Source organism: Alligator mississippiensis, chromosome 2, assembly GCF_030867095.1.
Source record: "Alligator mississippiensis isolate rAllMis1 chromosome 2, rAllMis1, whole genome shotgun sequence".
Lineage (NCBI taxonomy): Eukaryota > Metazoa > Chordata > Crocodylia > Alligatoridae > Alligator > Alligator mississippiensis.
The window spans coordinates 201,230,251-201,251,617 of record NC_081825.1 but is presented as its reverse complement, the minus strand read 5'-3'; the positions used below and the strand labels follow the sequence as shown (position 1 = coordinate 201,251,617).

Genomic DNA, 21,367 nt, shown 5'->3' with positions numbered 1-21,367 from the left:
TTGTCCCTGCACGTGCCTCTTACAGCGTCTCAAAGGGGTTTGAGGTGCTGCAAGAGGCACATGCAGGCTCGTCTGGACGTGCCCTAAGAGGCCACCATGTCCTACATTCTGACTGAAATAAGCGTGACCTCTCAAGGAACAGGACAAATGGCCATCCCACCCGGAATAAGAAGTCTCCAATAACAATGCACCCAGTGTAATTGCAGTGGCAGAGAATGACCCCATAGAGATTTCCATTTATTCTGTTTGAACAGAAAAAGCTAAAGCAAATGTCAAATATTCTTGGGGGGGTGGAGGGGGGGGTAGGGGGAATGGAGAGAGTCCCACTGACTTCAATTTTGGACTTTGTATGTACTAAGGCTCTACTTGGAGTAATTAAGGTATGGCAACCAGGGCAGCTCCCTGGGAGCCAGTTTGGGTGGGGTGGTGGAGGAAACAGGTGCTCTACAGATGCACAGTTGCACCAGTAACATAGCAGCAACTGGAAGTTTCCTCTGCCCCTGTGTGTGGCAGCTGCTGTGGGCACCTGGTAGCATCATCATGCTGTTCAAAGTAGTACAGTATAACGCAAAAGACCACACCCCTATGACTGCAGTCTTTTTGAGTTAGCTGTAAATAAACAATGTAAACCTAATCAAAAGGAGCAAACACTATCACCGCAGCAATATTAAAAGGGACAAACTCAGCTTAATATCAATCCTTATCAGCTAAGAAAGACCAAGTCTTTGTATTGCAAAAAGATAAGAGCATGGTAACAAATTATGCAGAAGATATGACAGTTTGATCATGACGTATCATTGCATCACAGTGGAAGCTTGTGACTATTACTACTTTCATACTTATGTTCTGTGTTGAAATCACCCAACATCTCTAAGATCAGGACATTTGCTGCCAGCTTCTACTAAAGATGGCAAGACTGATGTCAAAGTTTTTTTTTTCTTTTGTTAACTGCCACCCCAATCTGTCAGCTATATACTTTATATATTAACCAAGACAGCTGCAAATCCTGAGCTTATTTACAGTTTGAATGAAATGACCACCTGCAGCAGAATTAACTAAAGTAGATTTTGGCAGCCTCAAGAAAATGATAGCAATCAAACAAAACTTACCATGCCTTCCTGAAAATGCCCTATAGTAAAAAGCAAAACATAATTATATGTAACTTATTTAGTTTACTGCATGGCTTGCTTTAAGCTGAATAACAGAACTGCATATTGGCCAGATGCTCAATTTTGTATAAATGGGTACAGATCGATTGAATTAAATAGAGGTCCTTCAATTTACTCCAACTGAGAATCTGGCTCATAGTATCTTGATCAACTAATATTACAGGTACTGGCTTCAGTAACTTATCATGTTAATGCCATATTGCAGACTTCCTATTGTGGAATCTGCATGCTTCTTATGATTGGAAAGAAAGGATTGTGTGTGTTCATTTAAAGGACTCTTTTCCCAGTGCCTAGATTAGGTGATTACAGATGGTAGTGTCTTGTTCCATTTGATCCTTCATATAATTATCACACTTGAATAATAAACCCATAAAGATTAATGATGAGTCATTAGCCCAAACTCTTTCCACTGTCTTTGAAAGTAGGATTTACTATTTTCTTACTGTTGCCATTTACTCTTCTCCAAGTTCAATGGCTGATGAAATAATAGGAACATTCTTTTCTTTTCTGAAAGACCTTAATTCTTTATCACATAAGCCATATCAGGTAGAAGAGTGAAACATACCTGTTCTTAAGAATTCTCTCAAGCCAATCTGAAGGCAATTTTCTATTTAAAGTATCTGAAACAGGATGCAATATTGATGCCTTCAAATGTTCAATATTGACATAAATTTGCTACCCCTTTCCTTTGGTCCTAGTCTTTTGGAGTTTTGTAGTTCCTTGTTTCCTCACTCCTTTTGGTAATGTTACATTTTGAGAGGCATGTTTGGAACCCTTGTAAAGGCTAAACTATAATCACTGGCTGATGTCTGATCCCTCCTGGAACCCCAATAATGAAATCTAAATATCAGCAAATGGTTGAATTTCTCAGACACATCTGTGTTCAATTACTGAACTGTTGGCAGCAGTGGTGTTGACATACTCAGTGTTACCAGTTATTTCCTCTTGGATTTGTCGGGACTGGAGGATTCCTTCTCGTTTCTAGAAAAAAAGAAATAGGGATTATTATTTTAGTAGAGCTTCATGTTTAAGATACTGAAAGAAAGCCTATCATCAGAAAAGAAGCACAAAAGTAAAGGCTTTTTTTTCAAACCGACTTTCTAATATTATACCCACTTGTACAAATTCCTTATAATTTTGTCTAGACAGTTTGCCTATACAACAATAATAAACTTGAAACACCACCTATAGTAGGATATATTTCTTCCTTCTCCATCCTCCCCTTCCCCCCACCACACACACTATTCAAGGGATTCAATTCAACTCAGCACTTGAAATGCTTAATGCATGAGAAGGAGGTTTACTGAAGTGGTGTGCAGGTTTGAGTCCTACTTTCAATAGGCAGTGTGGGCAGATGGTACCCACACCGCCCATTTTTTTGTAAGCCCTCCTTCCCATTCACATTATTCTTTCTGACATGTTCTTGTGCTCTCTCTCTTCACCTCCTCCTCCTTTTTTCTTTATAAATTTCATCTTTTCATATTTGGCTCCTCTGTGCTTCAAGGGCTGTATGTGTTCAAGAAGAAAATGTAAAGTGGAGACAAATTTAGATTGGTTTTGAACCAAAGTCTATGTTGCTCTTTCTACAGACTCCATGTAGACTTTCTATAGACTACATGTTTTATTGACTAGGTCCTTATACAGGAAACCCATTGCACATGCTAATTAGTGGACATTACTAAGGAGCTACATATCTAGCTCTGAGTCTAACAGCAGTCAGTCTGAGTTTTCTGGGAAAGGCTGGGGCTGAGGAGACTGAGGCTGCTTTACTTACACTGACCACAGCCATTGGCCTTTGTGTCTATATTACACATATGTTTTGCCTTAATCAGCATTCCTTTTTCTAATTTTATTCACTCATTGTAGCTAAGTTTTGTAATACAGAAAGAAAAATGACTGGGCGGTACATATTGAGGGCTATAGATTGTACAGAAAGGACAGGGTGGGGAAGAAATGGTGAGGGGTTGCGCTCTATGTCAGTGAGCAATATACATCAACCCTCATCAAGACGGAATCCAAGGATGAGGAAGTAGAAGGATTGTGGTTTAGGCTACATGGGGGGCAAGGAGAAAGGGATTTGGTGGTAGGGGTCTGCTACAGACCCCCACATCAAGGGGAAGAAAGAGATTCGGGGCTCCTGAGGCAACTCTCGGAGACCATAAAAGCTAAAGAGGCAGTAGTCATGGGGGATCTAAAATACCCGGACATCTGCTGGGAGTCACAGACAGCAAAGTCCCACCACTCACGCAGGTTTCTAACCTGTGTACAGGACCTCCACCTGACACAGGAGGTACACGATCCCACTAGGGGGAATGCCATACTGGATCTGGTATTGGCAACGGGAGATGACATGGTAGCGGACCTCCAGATCGGTAGCCATCTGGGGGACAGTGATCACCTAATAATAGAATACACCATAAGACGTCGAGTGGGTAAGGTAACTAGTAGGGTGAAAGTGCTAGACTTTAGAAAAAGCTGATTTCAATGAACTCAGGCGATTAGTCAAGGATGCACTGCAGAGTAGGAGATTTGAAAAGATGGAAGCCCAAGAAGGGTGGCTGTGCCTTAAGGAAACGATCCTTCGGGCACAAAGCAAGACGATCCCCGAGCAAGGCAAAAGAGGGAAAGGGGCCAGGAGGCTTCCCTGGCTGACCAGAGAAATCCAGGGCAGCCTAAGGGACAAAAGGGGAGCGCATAAAAAGTGGAAACAGGGAGAGATCACCAAAGACGAATATACCTCCTCTGCTCGTGCTTGTAGGGAGGCAGTTAGACGGGCCAAAGCTACCATGGAGCTGAGGATGGCAACCCAAGTAAAAGACAACAAGAAATTGTTTTTTAGATATATAGGGAGTAAAAGGAAGGCCCAGGGAGGAATAGGACCCCTGCTAAATGGGCAGAAACAATTGGTGACGGACAGGGGGGACAAGGCTGAACTCCTCAACGAGTTCTTTGCCTCAGTGTTCCTAAGCGAGGGGCACGACAAGTCTCTCACTGGGGTTGTAGAGAGGCAGCAGCAAGGTGCCAGACTTCCATACGTAGACCCTGAGATGGTGCAGAGTCTCTTGGAAGAATTGGATGTCTTTAAGTTGGCAGGCCCCGATGAGCTCCATCCGAGGGTGCTGAAGGCACTGGCCGACATCACTGCAGAGCCACTGGCGGGAATATTTGAACGCTCGTGGCGCATGGGCCAAGTCCCAGAGGACTGGAAAAGGGCCAATGTGGTCCCCATTTTCAAAAAGGGGAGGAAGGAGGACCCGGGCAACTATAGGCCAGTCAGTCTCACCTCCATCCTTGGCAAAGTCTTTGAAAAAATTATCAAGGCTCACATTTGTGAGAGCCCGGCAGGACAAATTATGCTGAGGGGAAATCAGCATGGGTTCGTGGCAGGCAGATCGTGCTTGACCAATCTAGTTTCTTTTTATGACCAGGTTACGAAACGCCTGGACACAGGAGGAGGGGTGGATGTCATATACTTAGACTTCAGGAAGGCCTTTGATACGGTATCCCACCCCATACTGGTGAACAAGTTAAGAGGCTGTGACTTGGATGACTACACAGTCCGGTGGGTGGCGAATTGGCTGGAGGGTCGCACCCAGAGAGTCGTGGTGGATGGGTCGGCTTCGACTTGGAAGGGTGTGGGCAGTGGGGTCCCGCAGGGCTTGGTCCTTGGACCAATACTCTTTAATGTCTTCATCAGTGACTTGGACGAGGGAGTGAAATGTACTCTGTCCAAGTTTGCAGATGACACAAAGCTATGGGGAGATGTGGACACGCCGGAGGGCAGGGAACAGCTGCAAGCAGACCTGGACAGGTTGGACAAGTGGGCAGAAAACAACAGAATGCAGTTCAACAAGGAGAAATGCAAAGTGCTGCACCTAGGGAGGAAAAATGTCCAGCACACCTACAGCCTAGGGAATGACCTGCTGGGTGGCATGGAAGTGGAAAGGGATCTTGGAGTCCTAGTGGACTCCAAGATGAACATGAGTCGGCAGTGTGATGAAGCCATCAAAAAAGCCAATGGCACTTTATCGTGCATCAGCAGATGCACGACGAATAGGTCCAAGGAGGTGATACTCCCCCTCTATCGGGCGCTGGTCAGACCACAGTTGGAGTACTGCGTGCAATTCTGGGCGCCGCAATTCAAGAGGGATGCGGATAACCTGGAGAGGGTCCAGAGAAGGGCCACTCATATGGTTAAGGGCCTGCAGACCAAGCCCTACGAGGAGAGACTAGAGAAACTGGATCTTTTCAGCCTCCGCAACAGAAAGTTGAGAGGCGACCTTGTGGCTGTCTATAAGTTCATCACGGGGGCACAGAAGGGAATTGGTGAGTATTTATTCACCAAGGCGCCCCCGGGGCTTACAAGAAATAATGGCCACAAGCTAGCAGAGAGCAGATTTAGATTGGACATTAGGAAACACTTCTTCACAGTTCGAGTGGCCAGGGTCTGGAACGGGCTCCCAAGGGAGGTGGTGCTCTCCCCTACCCTGGGGGTCTTCAAGAGGAGGTTAGATGAGCATCTAGCTGGGGTCATCTAGACCCAGCACTCTTTCCTGCTTATGCAGGGGGTCAGACTCGATGATCTATTGAGGTCCCTTCCGACCCTAACATCTATGAATCTATGAATCTATGAAAAATAGGCCAAGCACCAATAGCATATATAGTCTAGATACTGTGAATTATTTACTGTATTCCCCATCACACAAGGCAGTATGCATACACAAGGCAGTAAGAAGATAACTTTATGCTGATCCTAAATTTACTTACTTACTCCCTAAATGAAAGTATACAGAGAAGAAACATGATGGAACACTGGTTATTCCTCTATGCATGAAGTGTAGTTGTCATGTGGCTAATTAGCAATGAGGAGCACCTGCGAAACAGGAATGTTGTTACTTCCTCCCTTGCAGAGAAGAGATTGATCCCTCTCAGTGCACAGTCCTCCTGTTTAGACCCCACGTTGAGTTGAAGATTTGATCCAGTTGGATTATATTACTATTAACTAACCTTACTATAATATGTGTGAGATTAAATTTCGTTTACAGGAGAAAGTAAAAGCTCTTCCTTTGAGTTGCGTCAAGTCAACTGAAGTCTAACCACAAGACTGGCTGGCTGATTGGCTCTTCATACAAAAACAGTTGAAACACATCTATCCATCTATCTGTCTATCCATCTATCTATCTATCCATCCAAAGGTGTTTCAACTGCATATATATGTGTGTGCGTTACCCCTAGGGCCCCTCGACCGTGCCAATTCAACCTGATGGGCACCCTCTATTCTCGCCCACCACATCTTGATGTATTTATAATATAGGGAGTTCCCAGACCTCTTGTGGGTCCCATTTCAAAAACAGATGTCACGGGACACCCCAGCGTTATGGGCTATATGCGTGGCTCAAACCACCCCTTTATCACACCCCAAGCCTCACAGATGGCATTGATGTTGTCCGGTCTAGGCCTTGCTGTGATTTGGCCCCCTTGTCCTCTCTGGGTTCTCCGCAGCTCTGTCTCTGCGCCTCACTGGCACCTGGGGTCTGGGCGCCCCAAATGCCACGCCCTCTCTGGCGCCAGGGTCCCCACGCTGCAGTGGGCCCCCAGTGAGGCCTCCTCCTTCCCCAAATAGCCTCACCTGAACCACTGGTGTTATACAACAGCAAACAAGACATAAAACCCTGGGCTATAACATAATACAAAAGATCAGGGTATGCTCTGCCCCTTTAGAAGAATCAGATTCGGTCTCTGGCACTAAGTGTCTAGTAGGCAAGGGTACCTCACAGGGTGCCCTTAGCCCTAGGGTGCCTCACAGACTGTCCTTAGCCCTAGGTGCAGCATGCCAGGAAGTTGCAGCATCACTAGGCACTTCCTCCCTGGAGGCTCCTTCCCCTCTGGCTGCTAGCAGGGAACTGCCTTCCCTAGCTCCAGCCTGGGGTTTATATGGGCCCATGGCCCTGCCCCTTCTGGTCAGATGACCAAGTGCAGCTGCAGGCTAATTTGCTCTCTAGCCTGTTGCCCTGGTAACTTGCACCTGGGCTTCTGTCTGTCTCTGTGGACTCTCCCCAGGTAGTTTCTGTTCTTCTAGGAGCAGGCACCTTAGTGTCCTGTGACAATACATAAAGGTTGTAATATCTGGTTGAATACAACAATTGTATGTAGTTAAAACTTCCTTTAACTATCTGAAGGGTGGTTCCAAAGAGGATGGAGCTAAGCTGTTCTCAGTGGTAGCAGATGACAGAATAAGAAGCAATGGTCTCAAGTTGAAGCAAGGGAAGTTTAGGTTGGATTTTAGGAAAAACTCTCTCACTAGGAGGGTGGTGAAGTACTGGAATGGGTTTCTTAGAGAGGTGGTGGAATCTCCATCCTTGGCGGTTTTTAAGGTCCAGCTTGACAGAGCCTTGGCTGGGATGATCTAGTTGGGGCTGGTCCTGCTTTGAGCAGGGGGTTGGACTAAATGACCTCCTGAGGTCCCTTCCAGCCCTAGTTTTCTATGATTCTATAAGAACTTCTACACATTAAAAATATACACACATTTGGGTGACATTCATAAAAGTCTCAAGAAAAAGGAGGATAGCTGCTGAGACAGCTTCCTTCCCAGCACTGCTTAAATGACTCAAAAACTGCGTTATTTTGAGCTGAGCCATGACCTCAAACTGTTGCCTAGATAAGGGTCTACATTGCCCCAGGAACTGGGAAGGTACTAGACTGTAACAGAGAGCTATAACTGGGTTTTTCCCCTCTGCCCCAGGGCAGAAGGAAACCTTTTTTTGCCAGTACAGTTCATTTCTCCTCCTGCACTGGATCAGAGATGATGCTAATGTATTATGGAGCCAAGGCTTCACCCACTCGCTGCCCCGAGGGAGAATAATAGCACAGCAGTGGCAATTGTTCTCCCCATTGCGTAGGCAGTGGTGATGCAGGGGAATAATGAGGCCCCTTATATACCATTGGCTGTGTGCGGGTGAGCAAGTCTTAAGAGGTGACCAAATGACACTGTCTGGTGCTGTTAAAGAACAAATACTTCACTAACTGGAAAATTCCTGTTAATATTAATGGGAGTTCTATACCTAAGTCCCTCATTCTTTGACAGGAAAACAGGCACCATGCTTTGTTCTAGTCCAGTGATTTTCAAGCTTTTTGGCTGCATAACCCCTTTACTTGTAAAATATTGCTGCTTATACCCCTTGCACCCAATGCGTTTCTGCATGTTCAGCTTCTGATCAGTTAACGTGTGACAGTGCCACTACAGTACTTATAGTGTGCTAACCAATCAGAAGTTCCACTGACATTATTACATTTTGAGTACATACCCCTTGGCAAAACACTGCATATTGCAGGGGTACATTACTACAGTCTGAAAACCACTGCTCCAGTCTATTGCTAGGCATTTCACCAATAACATTAATGACATTTCCACACTGTCCAAATACACCACGCATCAACTTGACATTTCACTTCACATTGGTCCACCTACATGCTGTGTTTCATAAAGTATTTTCCTTTGCTTTTGACTTGCAATGAAAGAGTAGCATGGAAGTCCCAGACACAGCAGTTGGAGAATGGACCTCTAAAAAACTAATATAAGCATTTCAACACTTTCAAATGCTTCATGTAGCATTTCTTCTGTCAATAGCTGGCAAAGTACCTTTTCATTGTGTGGGTTGTTTTAAGATAGGTGGGGAATAATAACTATCCCCAAAAATAAAAATAAATACTAATAGAAATTTGGAGTTACTCATTCCAAACTGTATGTCAAATAAATATGTTAAAAAAACCACCCAATCTTCATGTTCTACTTTATCACCATTCAGAGTGTCCAGTACAAGTTCCATTGGACAAGGAAAAAAAATCCAACTGTATCAAAACACTAGATTTTGACTTAGGTCCCTAGTTGGATATTACATTTAAGCAGAGCTCATTGAGAGTAGTAATTCACATTCTGCAGGAGAGTTGGACGTTTTGCACCTTTTTTATTTCAAAGTGGATTGAAAATCTGAAATTCTAAACTGTCTTCTTGTAAATCTTCATTTTGAATAAAAATGGTTTATTTACATAGTGTTGAAATATTTTGTTTTGACTTATACCAATGAGTTTCATTGCAACTTTTTATTAGAACACAGTGTATATTTTATTGGCTCTTGTCTTATTAATATTTTGTACTATTTTGCTACTTCATTAATACTGCATTTTATATAAAGTTATAGACCGAATGAATCAAAATGCTTTAACATGTTTTGACATTTTCCCCATAAACATTTTTCTTCACACAAAATGCTTAGAATTTTCAGCAAAATGCTTAGAAAGTTTTTTCTATGGAAAACTGAAATAACAGACAATTGCCTGTTATAGAAAAATGTGAGTCATTATACAAATGTGATTGGTGTTATTACTAGTAAAATATTATATACTGGTATTCCTTAAATATTATTTATTGCTAAAATAAAGGGCAAAAGAATACCATAGGGTATTTAAAACAAAGGAAATAAATGTCGATTAATAGATTTCTATTGGGGGAAGATGAGTGTTCACTCTCATGACAATGGAAGACAGTAATTTAACAATACTTCTAGGCCATTTCAGTAACATCTGTAAGCACGCATTTCAGTTTATGAAAACATGAACTGATCACAGATTCCTCTCTGTCATTGAAGGCATTAGACATTACTGAATTAAAACCAATATCTTGAATAGGGTATGTCTGAAAGTGAATATGGTTTTGCTCTGTGTTTTTTTTCTCTTTTCCTCCCTGGGCTTGTTGGCAGCCTTTCTCTGACTGTGAGCCCAATGCTACCATCTACACTAATATAAAACTTCCACTAAGTAAGAGACCTTTATGCTCTGAAAACACCATTGGCTTCAGTAGAGTTATCCTTGATTGATAAGAGTGTATTAACAAAGAGGCAAATTGAGACTACTGACTTCAAGAGTTTTGTCTGAGCAGACTCAATATAGAAGAACATATGGTCCAACTCCTTATATACATATACATTTTGTTTCTTTCCTGTCCTCCCTAGGTCCTTTGCCACAAGATGACATGATTGCTGCATTCCTGACTTCTTAGGCTGTCTTCATTAGTATTTTGAGAGAAATGTTGATTATTAATATTTTAAAGCATCCACATCAAGAAGAGAAATTGCTTGGTTGAAAGTTGCTTTCCTCTTAAGTCTTACATTTGTCACTGCAAACTCACAACAAGTCACTTTCGTCCCCCTAACTGGAATTCTGTCACCAATGAGTTGGATAAAAGTCTTTCCAAAATGCATCTGCCAGAACTTCCCCTTAAGATTTCCAGTTCAAAAACTTGTCTGATATATGAATGGGGTTTTTAAAAAAAAGCAGCTCATTTTTTTAGATCTGAAGGGAGTCCAAGTAATACTTGCAACAGACGTTACAGGATAGCACCAGTAAACAAAATAAATATATAAAAAAGGTAAGGACTACTATGCCACAAAAAATAAAGGTAGAGCTGGTATGTAGAGAGAAAATAAATTCAATGGGAATGGCAAAACATGGCAAGTGCAAATCAAACTGAATCTAGTAAGAAAAATGACAGACAGAGTAACCTGGGAAATTGAGGCAGATGAGACTCTAATAGGGAGTATGATTGGCACAAAAGATCAAATTAATGGTCTTATGAGGGTGACAAAATTATGATTAGACTAGATTAGTGTGTATAAGGCTGAAAAGGAATACTTATTCACCTAACATGAATTTGAATTTAATAAATGATGACAATTCATCACTCACTACAAAAGCAGATTTGAATATCTACGCTGTCTAGTGAGATGACCGTCAAAAATGGGAAAAATATTAACTTTAGAGATCACACTGTGGGATTTATATACAAACGCATTCCAACAATAATAAAGTTTAATACATTTTTAATGTCATAGTCTGGCCACTATGCAATCAAAATAAGATATTCAGAGCCACAACTCAGTCTGGGAAAATACTTGTTCTTCTGCCTTTCACTTGTGAAGCACTGTGAGCCAACTCAGCATAAATATGTTTTACATTTATTACTCAAGAAATTCATCAATCAATTTCAGCACTCTCACAGCTGAGTTACACCTATCTTACCTGGACAACGACGACTTGAATAGACACATGATCTGGAAGTCTGATTGGTGCCCGAAAATATTGTGATAATGCAACCAAAAGATGAAGTATTGCTACAAGACTCTTTGCATGAACAGCTGAAATAGATATTAAAAGCACAAGTTACATAAGGCAAAGCAACGTAGGCAAATATTTCATTTTGCTTGTAGGGATTCATGGGCATATGGGATACATTTCCCTTGGTACCTGGACCAACAGATGGGTGCTTTCAGGGTACCTTTCTTTCAACTGCCTTCCATAAATAGAAGGTAGTAGGAATGCAGTACTCAACTGTATTCCTGAAGACCAAGGTTAGATTTTGCATTATGTCTGGAAGCCATTGGCCTGGGAAGATGGAAATCTAAACCTGATTTAAAAGCCAGATTTCAAGTACAGCAGCTCAAACTGCTGTCTATGCACTCCCCTTCATCCTCTTTATTTGAGTATGGATTTATGGACTATCAGAAAGATATTTTTGTATTCATAACATGCACTTTATTCATTTTTAAGTGTCACAATGTCTGTAGGATGATAAATGAGCCTATTTTGGCTGAAGCATTGAGCAATAACTTAGCAAACTCAATGACTCAAACATTCCTCATGAACTTGTTACAGTTATTCTTGTTATTTTAGTTTCTTCTCAGCAGGTTTCATACGGGTAGTTAACACTAACAAGACTTACAAGATATCAAAAGACTTACTGTAGGAAACCTTTAATCAAGTATCAAACTGCTGGCCTCAGCATAGAATCTTATTTTTAACTCTTAGTACTTCCTTTCTTCTTCTTATTGCTTGCATCCAGATTTACAGTGCATTCATTTGCTTCTCTTGGGTAGTGCTCTAATGTGATGGTTGACAGCTACAATACAATGTTGCATGTATTTCCATACATGAAGTAACCAATAACTACTAAGTTATTTCACAAGTAAAGTAGTAAATGATTCCCTGAAATGTTCTCTTTCATCATTTCCAATGCAATTTTGAACTGTGCAGTGGACCTCTCTGTATCGGCCTCATAACTTGCCACAGTCTACAACATTGGCAGGGTTGGGGGAGGAAGGAGGGGGGGAGCTGCTGAGGGGGAAGGACATGCTCTGGGAGAGTTGTATAAAGAAGCCTGCCCCACACCTATGTGTACAACAGCTGGCTCTGGCAGCTGCTGTCAATCTCCTACTTTCACACTAAAAATTTGGGAAACACATGTAACACATTAAAACAAAGACAAATTTGAATTGTAAGTTAAATCACAGGGCCCCTCTACATGCCTTGCATCCTGCTGCGTAGCCGAGAATGGAAAAAAACCACGATGAAAATAACATGATGGGGCCACATGAAGGGGAAAAGTTATGGGGAAGAACTATGCTTAAAGTTCATCCTGCCTCATCATAGTTACATCTCTCCCTTCCACGTGGGACATGTGATGAAAGATAGCATGGCTCAGGATGGGGAGAGAAGACAGGAAACAGCTGCTATAAACATACTGGGCAAAATTTTCAAAAGCAGTTGGGGATTTTGGGTGCCCAACTTGAGACAGCTTGATGAAACCTGGTTTTCAAAACTACTGAGTATCCACCTTCAGAAAATCAGGCCTTTTTAAGGTGTCTTAAATTGAGCAACCAAAGTCTAAGGCACTCATAAATCACAGCCATTGTTGAACTTTCTGCATTGTTAAATAAATATGAGCATATACCAGAAAAGATTTGGGCAAAATCCATGGGAGTTAGTTATCTTCAGTGGGTGCAGGATTTTACTTTAAATATTCAGTTGGCCATAATCCATTTGAACCACATGCAGGCAAATGTCATGTGTATGCACTGTATATGAGGCATCTGTGAGCCTAAATACTGCATTTTTAATGCACGTAGTCCCACTTTCATATGCACAAATGTGGTAATGAAAGATGCAGAGATATGTACACCTTTGAATACATAAATGCCAAGTGTTTAAAGAAGTGTAGCTATTTATTTCTCTGGAGGTGAAGCAGTACTGGAGAAAGAAAAAATGTTGTTGAATGTACACCCCTATTCACCATACTGTGCAGCTTCCTCCACAAGGAGCAGGAAAGTGGCCTTCCTTAGTGTAGTATAGTTATGACTTGTAGGTGGGGACTCTAACATCTATCCTATCAACGTCTAAGTGCTTCACTGTAAAATATGCAACTTACAGTCAACATTCCACTTGATGTTCCTTGGAGGAAGTTTAAGCGTTTCATTGATCTTTTCAAGCACTGTCTGTAGCTTTTGCTTCTGAGCAATTTCAGACTGTGTGACTTCAGCAACATTCAGTTTCTCACTCTCAAGTTTCTCTGAAGTGATAATGGAAGAAAAGACAGTTAGTCTGCTCCTTAACCCTAGATACCATGAGCAATGGAAAGACATTCCATTCCCCACACTCCAGTGCATTTTCAGTAGATACAAGGGTTCATGGTTGAAAAAAAAAATAAAAAAAAAATCGATGACTGATTTCTTGGCCGGTCCATGTAAGGACATCTTTTTTTTTTTTAAACTTCAGAGGACCTTTAGTGTCACTTATTAATCCTAAGGTTATAACCCCCTGTTTTCTCATTGTTTCCTGTAAACATTAAAGCCAAGTAGTAATGAAAACCACACTACAAGCTAGCAAGGGGTGGATGCAACTCTAGATCACTAAAGGTAGACGTTAAGCATGCTGCCTTCTTGGCTCTTCCATAAAAGATATATGGGACAAAGGTTAATTGTACTATAGACTAGCTTTTTTGGTGGTCAAATAAAAGTTTTGATTTGTCCAGTCTAGATGAACTGCCTCTTCTTCAGCCCCTAGAACAATATTTTTAAAGCTTCTGTTTGAGTGGTAGAAATCAGGTTGTATCATAGTCATGTGACTAGAGATGAAGCATCCAGGAAAATAATTCAAAGATTTTAATACACATAAAAGCACATAAAAACATGGGCAGCCTCTTCGTAAATAAACTTAGCCTACATCTACTCTCAAAACTTTTACTGGCTTTTAAATCAATTTAATTATAACTGGTACAAATCCTTAGGTTTATATCAATTTAGCTTAATTTGGTGAGTTACTGACTTAAGCTAAATCAATAAAAGCTAGGTATTAGTCAGTGTAAGTGTGTCCACACAGGGGTTTGCAGTGGTTTAAGTAAATCAATTAAAAAAACTATTTTAGTTAAACTATTGCAAGTTATGTGCACAGACAGGGCCTTTAGTAAATTAAAGACAGATTAGGTCTGTGTAATAAGAAAATGGAAAACACATTTTCAAGGTGGAACAAAAAAGTAAAAGTGATGGAGAAAAAATCCAATGAGCCACATACTCCTACCTCAGAAGTATCCACATCCAAACTAAATGGAGTAACACAGAAGGAAGTAAGAGAAAAAACAGGCCCCATTAATATTAGTAGCAAAGATAATGGCTGCTAATGTTTTTTGTCAAACTGCCAGGATCCTTACAACCATTAATTAACACGTAAAGAAGACTGCACAAAAACCTCCCTGATAATGGCACCAGAAATAAAGCAATTGATCGCCCACCAATTTAATTCACAAAAGAAATATGTTGTTCAGCTTGCAAGGTCTGGTCTTGCTCCCATTGAAGTCAATGGCAAATCTTCCCAGTATGAATGGAATCGGGCTTGTTGGCTTGTTTCCTGTAGTAAGAGCCACATGATATCAATGGGGGTCTTCTGCAAATCTAGGCAGGATTTCACTGCAGGCCCTTTAATCTGTAGAGACCTGACACATAGCCAATTAAAGTTAATGGAAAGATTTCTAATTATTTCAACAAGCATTGGATCAGAATCCAACTGTATACATTATTTCTGCCTGTAGCAAGTTAGATTATATCTGATGGATATTTTTAGATTGCACGGAAGGTCTGCCCATATAGATAAAATTCCCGGATCAGGGCCATATATATTCCATCACAATATGTTCAGTATCTTAACCATTCATAGAGGCAAACTTCTCCATATCCATGGGCTAGAAGACCATTATTAGAATGGCTCACAGATTGTTTCAAGATCCATTTCAAATACAGGATAAAAATTTACCAGAGACTTTATGAGCTGTAATAAGTAAGAAAGTGGCTTCTAAACCAGCAGTTAATGGTCACTTGCCAACTCTGAATTAAATGTCTCTTTCCTCTATCTTTTTCTCAGCTGAAGCTCAGCTTGCAGCCCACTGGGTATCATTAGTTCACTAACATTAAGAGCCAGGCAACAAAGCAGATAGAAACTCCAACTTTCCAGAGGAACTTTGAGATTTAAATAAACTATGGTATGGGAACCTGAACAGATTAAAAACATCCACCATTGTAATGGAAATACCCTTGCTTTAAAACTTAATTTCCACTTGTAACATGGTTGAGTTTCTACAGAACATATGCAGATAATAAATTTAATCAGAGCTTAAGCTGCTGCCAAGACTAGAACCCTCCCTCTAGCATCCTGGGTATGCTTTATGTCCTTTCTATCAATTCCAGTGCAACATGCACTGTGGTGTACCTAAGAAGATGGCACTTCCTCAAAACTGCAATGGACAACCTTTGCTCAAAGCTCTTATAATACCAGGCTAATTTTATATCATATGAAGGCTGCAAATGTAAGATGACACCAAACCTCCTCTAACACAGAACAACTGATCTACTTACTGACAGTGTCCCAACAGCATATACATATTTCTTACCAAATAATTTCTGTAATACTTGTCCATCATACAGGTCCTCAGCCAGATCTTTCACAATGATCCTTTCTCCTACCAGTACATCATTAATCCAGTCAATTAATACCTATACAGGGAACACAAATTTGACCATTTATGCATAGAACGTTTACAATTTAAAACATATTACACTGTACATGGTTGGGAAATACTCAGCGTAGAAAACACCAATGCTACAGTGGTTTGACTACAACTGGTATGGAATTACAACAGAAGCAAATGGAAGATGTGTAGGCTACAAAGTGATAAAGAACTTCTGCTTATTATATCAATGGAGACTGAGTGCATTACACAGAGGAAATATTGCATTAACTTTTCTTAGAAAGATGACTTAGGATAGCACAAAACTCTGCTGACTGATTCAATGTTCTTTTAAGTCAGTGTCTTTCTATTAATTTCAACAGACCCTAGATCACGCTCATAATAAGAGAAGAAAGTTAAGTGAATTGCAATAAGCAGATGCCCCAGATACAAGATAAAGAAACCACAGAAAGAAAACAGGGCAGTCTTAGATTAAAGGATGGATTCAGAACCAGAATTCTCCCACTTCAGACATTAGTTCTTGTACTCTTGGGAGCTCTATGCATCTCATCTGAAAATAGGTACTGAAATGTACTCCTTTATTGATGCATGTGCACTATGTGGTTTAGTTAATTCATGTCTGCGTGATGCTTTCAAATAAAAGAAATAGGTACACCCCCCCCCCCGGTTCATTCATTTTCAGTGAAATATTAAAGTGTTTGCATGCTTTCCAGTACCTTTGTTAGCTCTTGTAATTTGGGGTCATTTCTTGAATTTGGATCCACCATTGTTCGGACCTCATTTTCCTCTAGAAGGGTTAAAAATAGATATTAGAAAATGATTATATTTGTAGAATTTTATTTACACACGGCTTTTTTGTTGAGATGCATTACCTAGCATAGTGTCCTCAGGGTCTATCTCAAATGGAATTGGACTGAGAGGTAAGTTAATGGCATTCATTCCTTCTTCCTGAAGCTCAGACACTGAGGGGAAAAAAAAAGCTCAGTTATATTTCAGCTCAATTATACCTACTCTTTTATTTGCACTAAAGTAACATTAATGATATCATTTTCTTTATCAGAATATGACCCACTTGCATAAGTCTCTGAGAATATTTCCAGCAATAAACCATAGTTAATAATGAAAATAAGAGAGACAATTCAGAAAACCCTCTCTTATCTGAGTAGCTATTACATGGGTTACCACACAGAAGTCAGAGGGGTTAGCAAAAATAATTTCCTGGGAAAGGTCCATTTTTTCTCAAATGTTCAAAGGCCGAAATCACATTTTTGTGGGTGAGGGTCTACCACTTAACACCGAAGAGCCATTTTGGTTGAATGGCATGACAATTTCCACCATCTGTGCCATTGGTCTCCGAGTCTGACAATTTAAGCATAATCAAGTTGGGACAGAAACAAAGAGACAGGAACTCTAAAAGAAATACTCAGCATGCATCATGAAACAGGAGGTATTATGTTATTTCTCTTTCTCAAAAGAGAAAATACCAAAAATCTTGGTATTTGATATTGTTTTTTGTCTTTCTCATTAGAAGGGGGCATGGCCCTCTATCTGGGATCTCTTGAGCATATATTGACACCATTTCATAGAAGCAAGGCATTGGCTTTCTCATTAGCAGGGGGCAATACCAAAAATCTATACCAATCTGACCATGGGGTAAAATTCCTTCTTGACCTCAAATATGGCAATTGGCCTGACCCTGAGCAGAGGGGCAAGACCCTCTAGACAGGAACCTTTGGCTTTGGTCCCAGCAGGAGCACTAGTCAAAGTTCCCACCCTTCGCTGTAGCCAACACCCAATGCCTCTGAGGAAAGCTTAAAAACATGCTGACACATGCAGCAGAAAGGGGATAGGTGGGGGAAAGGCAACCAGCAAAGTCCAGAAGCATGGGAAATACTCATAGTAGAATATACACCTAGATCATCCCCAACCAATGGCTGTCCAACCTCTTCTTGAACACTTCCAATGATGAAGAGCCTACAGCTTCCACTGTCTCACTATTCTAACAGTGAAGTTTTTCCCAGATACCAAATCTAAACTTACTGTGCTGCAACTTCAAGCCATTAGTCCGTGTCCTCCCCTCTGCAGCAAGAGAAAAAAGGTGTTCTTCCTCTTCTTTATGGCAGCCCTTCAAGTATTTGAAGACTGCTATCATGTCCCCTTTTAAGTGCCCTTTCTGCAAGCTGATCATGCCTAGTTCCTTTACCCTTTCCTCAAATGACTTGCTTTCTAAGCCTTTTATCATTGCACCTGGATTCTCTCTAACTTCTCCCCATCCTTTTTTAGAATGCTGAGGCCAGAACTGCACACAGTACTCCAGATGAGTTCTAACTAGTGCCGAGTAGAGCCACTATCATCTCCCTTGTCTTGCACCTAATGCTTCTATTGCTGCATCCCAAAACCATATTTGCCTTCTGTGTGGCTACATCACATCTCAGACTTGTATTGAGTCTGTGATCTTCCAAGACTCCCAACTCCTTTTCCATACTGCTGCCATCCATCCAGGTGTCACCCATTTTATATTTATGTTCTTGGTTATTCTTTCTGAGGTGTAGCACCTTGCATTTGTCCACATTGAACTTCATCCTGTTAGTTCTAGCCCAACTTTCCAATCTGTCAAGATCTGAATCGCACTTGCATCCTCCAATGTGTTCACAGTCCTTCTCAGTTCCATGTCATCTGATAAACACTAATAAGCATGTTGAACAGCACTGGGCCAAGGACAAACCCCAGTAGGACTCCACTCAAAACCTCCTGCCATTGACCTGGACCCATTAATAATTACCCTTTGCTTGCAGCTATTGAGTCAGTTATCTGTCCACCTTGTAGTAGTTTTATCTAGCCCACATTTCTCCAATTTATTTATGAGGCCATATGGGACCTTGCCAAAAGCTTTGCTAAAGTCCAGATACACTCTATCCACAGCATTCCCTTCATCCACGTAAGTAGTCACTTTGTCAAAGGAGGAGATCAAATTTGTTTGGCAAGATTTGTTTTTCATAAATCCATGCTGGCTGTTTCTGATCAGTCTTTCCTCCTCCAGATACTTGCAAATGGCCTTCCTTAGGATATGATCCATTAAATTCACAGATATTAAAGTGGGGCAAACCAGTCTGTAGTTCCCTGCATTCTCCTTTTTGCCTTTTTTAAAGAAGGGCAAGACGTTGGCCCTTTACCAGTCCTCTGGTATATGGTCCACCTCCCACAACTTCATGGGCTGGATCCAGATGTGCAGGAGTGTGAAGTTTGTGTTGCCGCAAACCTCTTTGTGGTGCTACAAACTGCACATTAAATCATGCATGGCGCTGCTAATTTGCAGTGCTGGAGCAAAATTTGCTACTGGGACTTACCTGGTAGCAAAAAAACCCCAGAACAAAACAAAAAACAACCCCACCCACCAAAAAAAACAAAAAAAAGGAAGAAAAAAGCAGTGCAAAGCATGCCAAAAAGTGGCATGTGCTGGGACAAACGTGGAGATACAGAGCCCCTGTGCTGAGGCACGCTGTATCCAAGCCTGTCACTCCCCAGCTGGTTGGGGCACAGTGTGTCTTGAGATGGGCTGGCTGCTTCCCTTTCTCTGTGCAATGAGAAGCCCCCATGCTTCAGGCAACCTGTGCCCCAGTCAGCTGCTCCCTGGCTGGCTGGGATGCAGTATGCCTTGAGATGGAGAAGAAAGCAGCACTGGGCTGGCTGCTCCCATCTCCATGTGCCTCAGTGCAGGGGCTCCACTGCAGAACCCCCACACTGAGGGACCTTGTGCCCCAGCCAGCCATGGAGCAGCTGGCTGGGGAGCAGTGTACCTTGGGACAGGGGAGCAGCCAGCCCAGGTTGTCTCCATAGCTGGCTAGGGTACAGGATGCCTCAGCACAGAGACTCCACGTGCCTCAATTTAGGGGCTCTGCAGTAGAGCCCCCACACTGAGGCATGCAGAGACAGGGCAGCAGCCAGCCCAGGGCTGCCTGCTCCCCTGTCTGGAGGCACACTGCACTCCAGCCAGCCAGGGAGCGGCGGCTTTGTGCAAGGCCTCTGCAGCAAGTGGAGATGGGGGAGCAGGCAGCCCAGGGCTGGGGAGCAGGCAGCCCAGGGTCTGCTCCCTCATTTCCATGTGCCGCTCTGTGGCTGGCTGAGGCAAGGCTGCCTCAGCATGGGGGCTGCCTGCTGGCTAGCACCCTGCACTGCAAAACCCAGTGCTCCAAACAGACCCCACTGCAGCACATGGAGCAGCAGGACAATTTGTCCCAATCCAAAACACAAGAGCAGGGGCATGTACTGCAGCAAAAAGTAGTGGCACAAATTTGTGCTGCTGCAAACTCACAACCTTGCTCGTGTGCATGCAGCCACAGAGTTCGTTGTCAAGGACTCAGATCTCTTCTGCCAGTTCCTTCAGTACCCTGGGATGAAGTTCATTTGGTCCTACTGACTTGAATTCATTCAGACCCAACAAAAGCTCTCTAACCATCTCTTTTGTTATCTCCTCACTCAGCTTGGGCCCTTCCTTTTCTAGATAAACCTTATGAGGTGTCTGGCTGCAGCTTAATTTTTTTGTGAAGACCAAGGCAAAGGAGCTGATGAGCAGATCTGTCTTCTTTGCATGTTTGGTTAGGAGTTCCTCCTGGCTTGTTAACAAAGGACCCACGGCTTCCTTGGTCCTTCTTTTCTAGCCAACATACTTATATAGAGAATATAGAACCCCTTCTTGTCATCCTTCACCTCCTTTGCCAGGTGCAGCTTGTTCTTCATCTTCGCCTTCCTGATTTTGTCGGTTCAGGTTCTTGCTATTTCCTGGTAAGCTTCCTTGGTGACCTGCCCATCGTTCCATTGCCTGTATGCTTTCCTTTTGCATTTTAGGCACTTTAGAAACTCCTTGTGCCACCACATTGGTGTCTTGCCATTCTTCTTGTGCTTCCATCATGTCAAGACAGTTTGTTGTTGAACTTCTACTACTGTGCCCTTTAGGAGCTCTCAGCCCTCTTGGGTGACTTTATCCTTCAGTCTATCCTGCCATGCCATCATGCCTATTAACTCCTTGAGTTGGATGAAATCTGCCCTTTTCAAATCTAGCATCCTAATTTTGCTGACCTAATGTTTTTCCAGTCTCAGCATCTGGAATTCTATCATATCATGATTGCTTCTTCCCAAGTTACCCATCACCTTCACCTTCTTCACCACTTCTTCCCCACTGGTTAGGACAAGATCCAAGATAGGGATCCCCTGGTTATATCCTTCAATTTCTGGAACAGAAAGTTATCCTCTACACAAGGTCGGAACCAGCTTGACATTTTGTTTGGCTACATTGTTCTTTCAGCAGATGTCTGGGTGCCTGTGCTCTCTAATTCTAGCTGTGCAGCTGACTTGG

General features: G+C 42.1%; 1 protein-coding gene across 2 annotated transcripts in view; it reads right to left on the bottom strand.

The window, feature by feature from the left end:
- PARVA (parvin alpha) overlaps window positions 1-21,367 on the bottom strand; it is a 112,651-nt gene that overhangs the window by 16,163 nt on the left and 75,121 nt on the right. For both annotated transcript variants that reach the window (XM_006267792.4, XM_019477002.2), the window contains exons 2-8: window positions 16,887-16,976; window positions 16,731-16,801; window positions 15,937-16,039; window positions 13,426-13,566; window positions 11,244-11,359; window positions 2,092-2,150; window positions 1,110-1,129 (exon numbers count right to left, since the gene is read on the bottom strand). In XM_006267792.4, coding sequence (XP_006267854.1) covers window positions 1,110-1,129; window positions 2,092-2,150; window positions 11,244-11,359; window positions 13,426-13,566; window positions 15,937-16,039; window positions 16,731-16,801; window positions 16,887-16,976 — 600 coding nt within the window. The remainder of the gene's footprint in view (window positions 1-1,109; window positions 1,130-2,091; window positions 2,151-11,243; window positions 11,360-13,425; window positions 13,567-15,936; window positions 16,040-16,730; window positions 16,802-16,886; window positions 16,977-21,367) is intronic.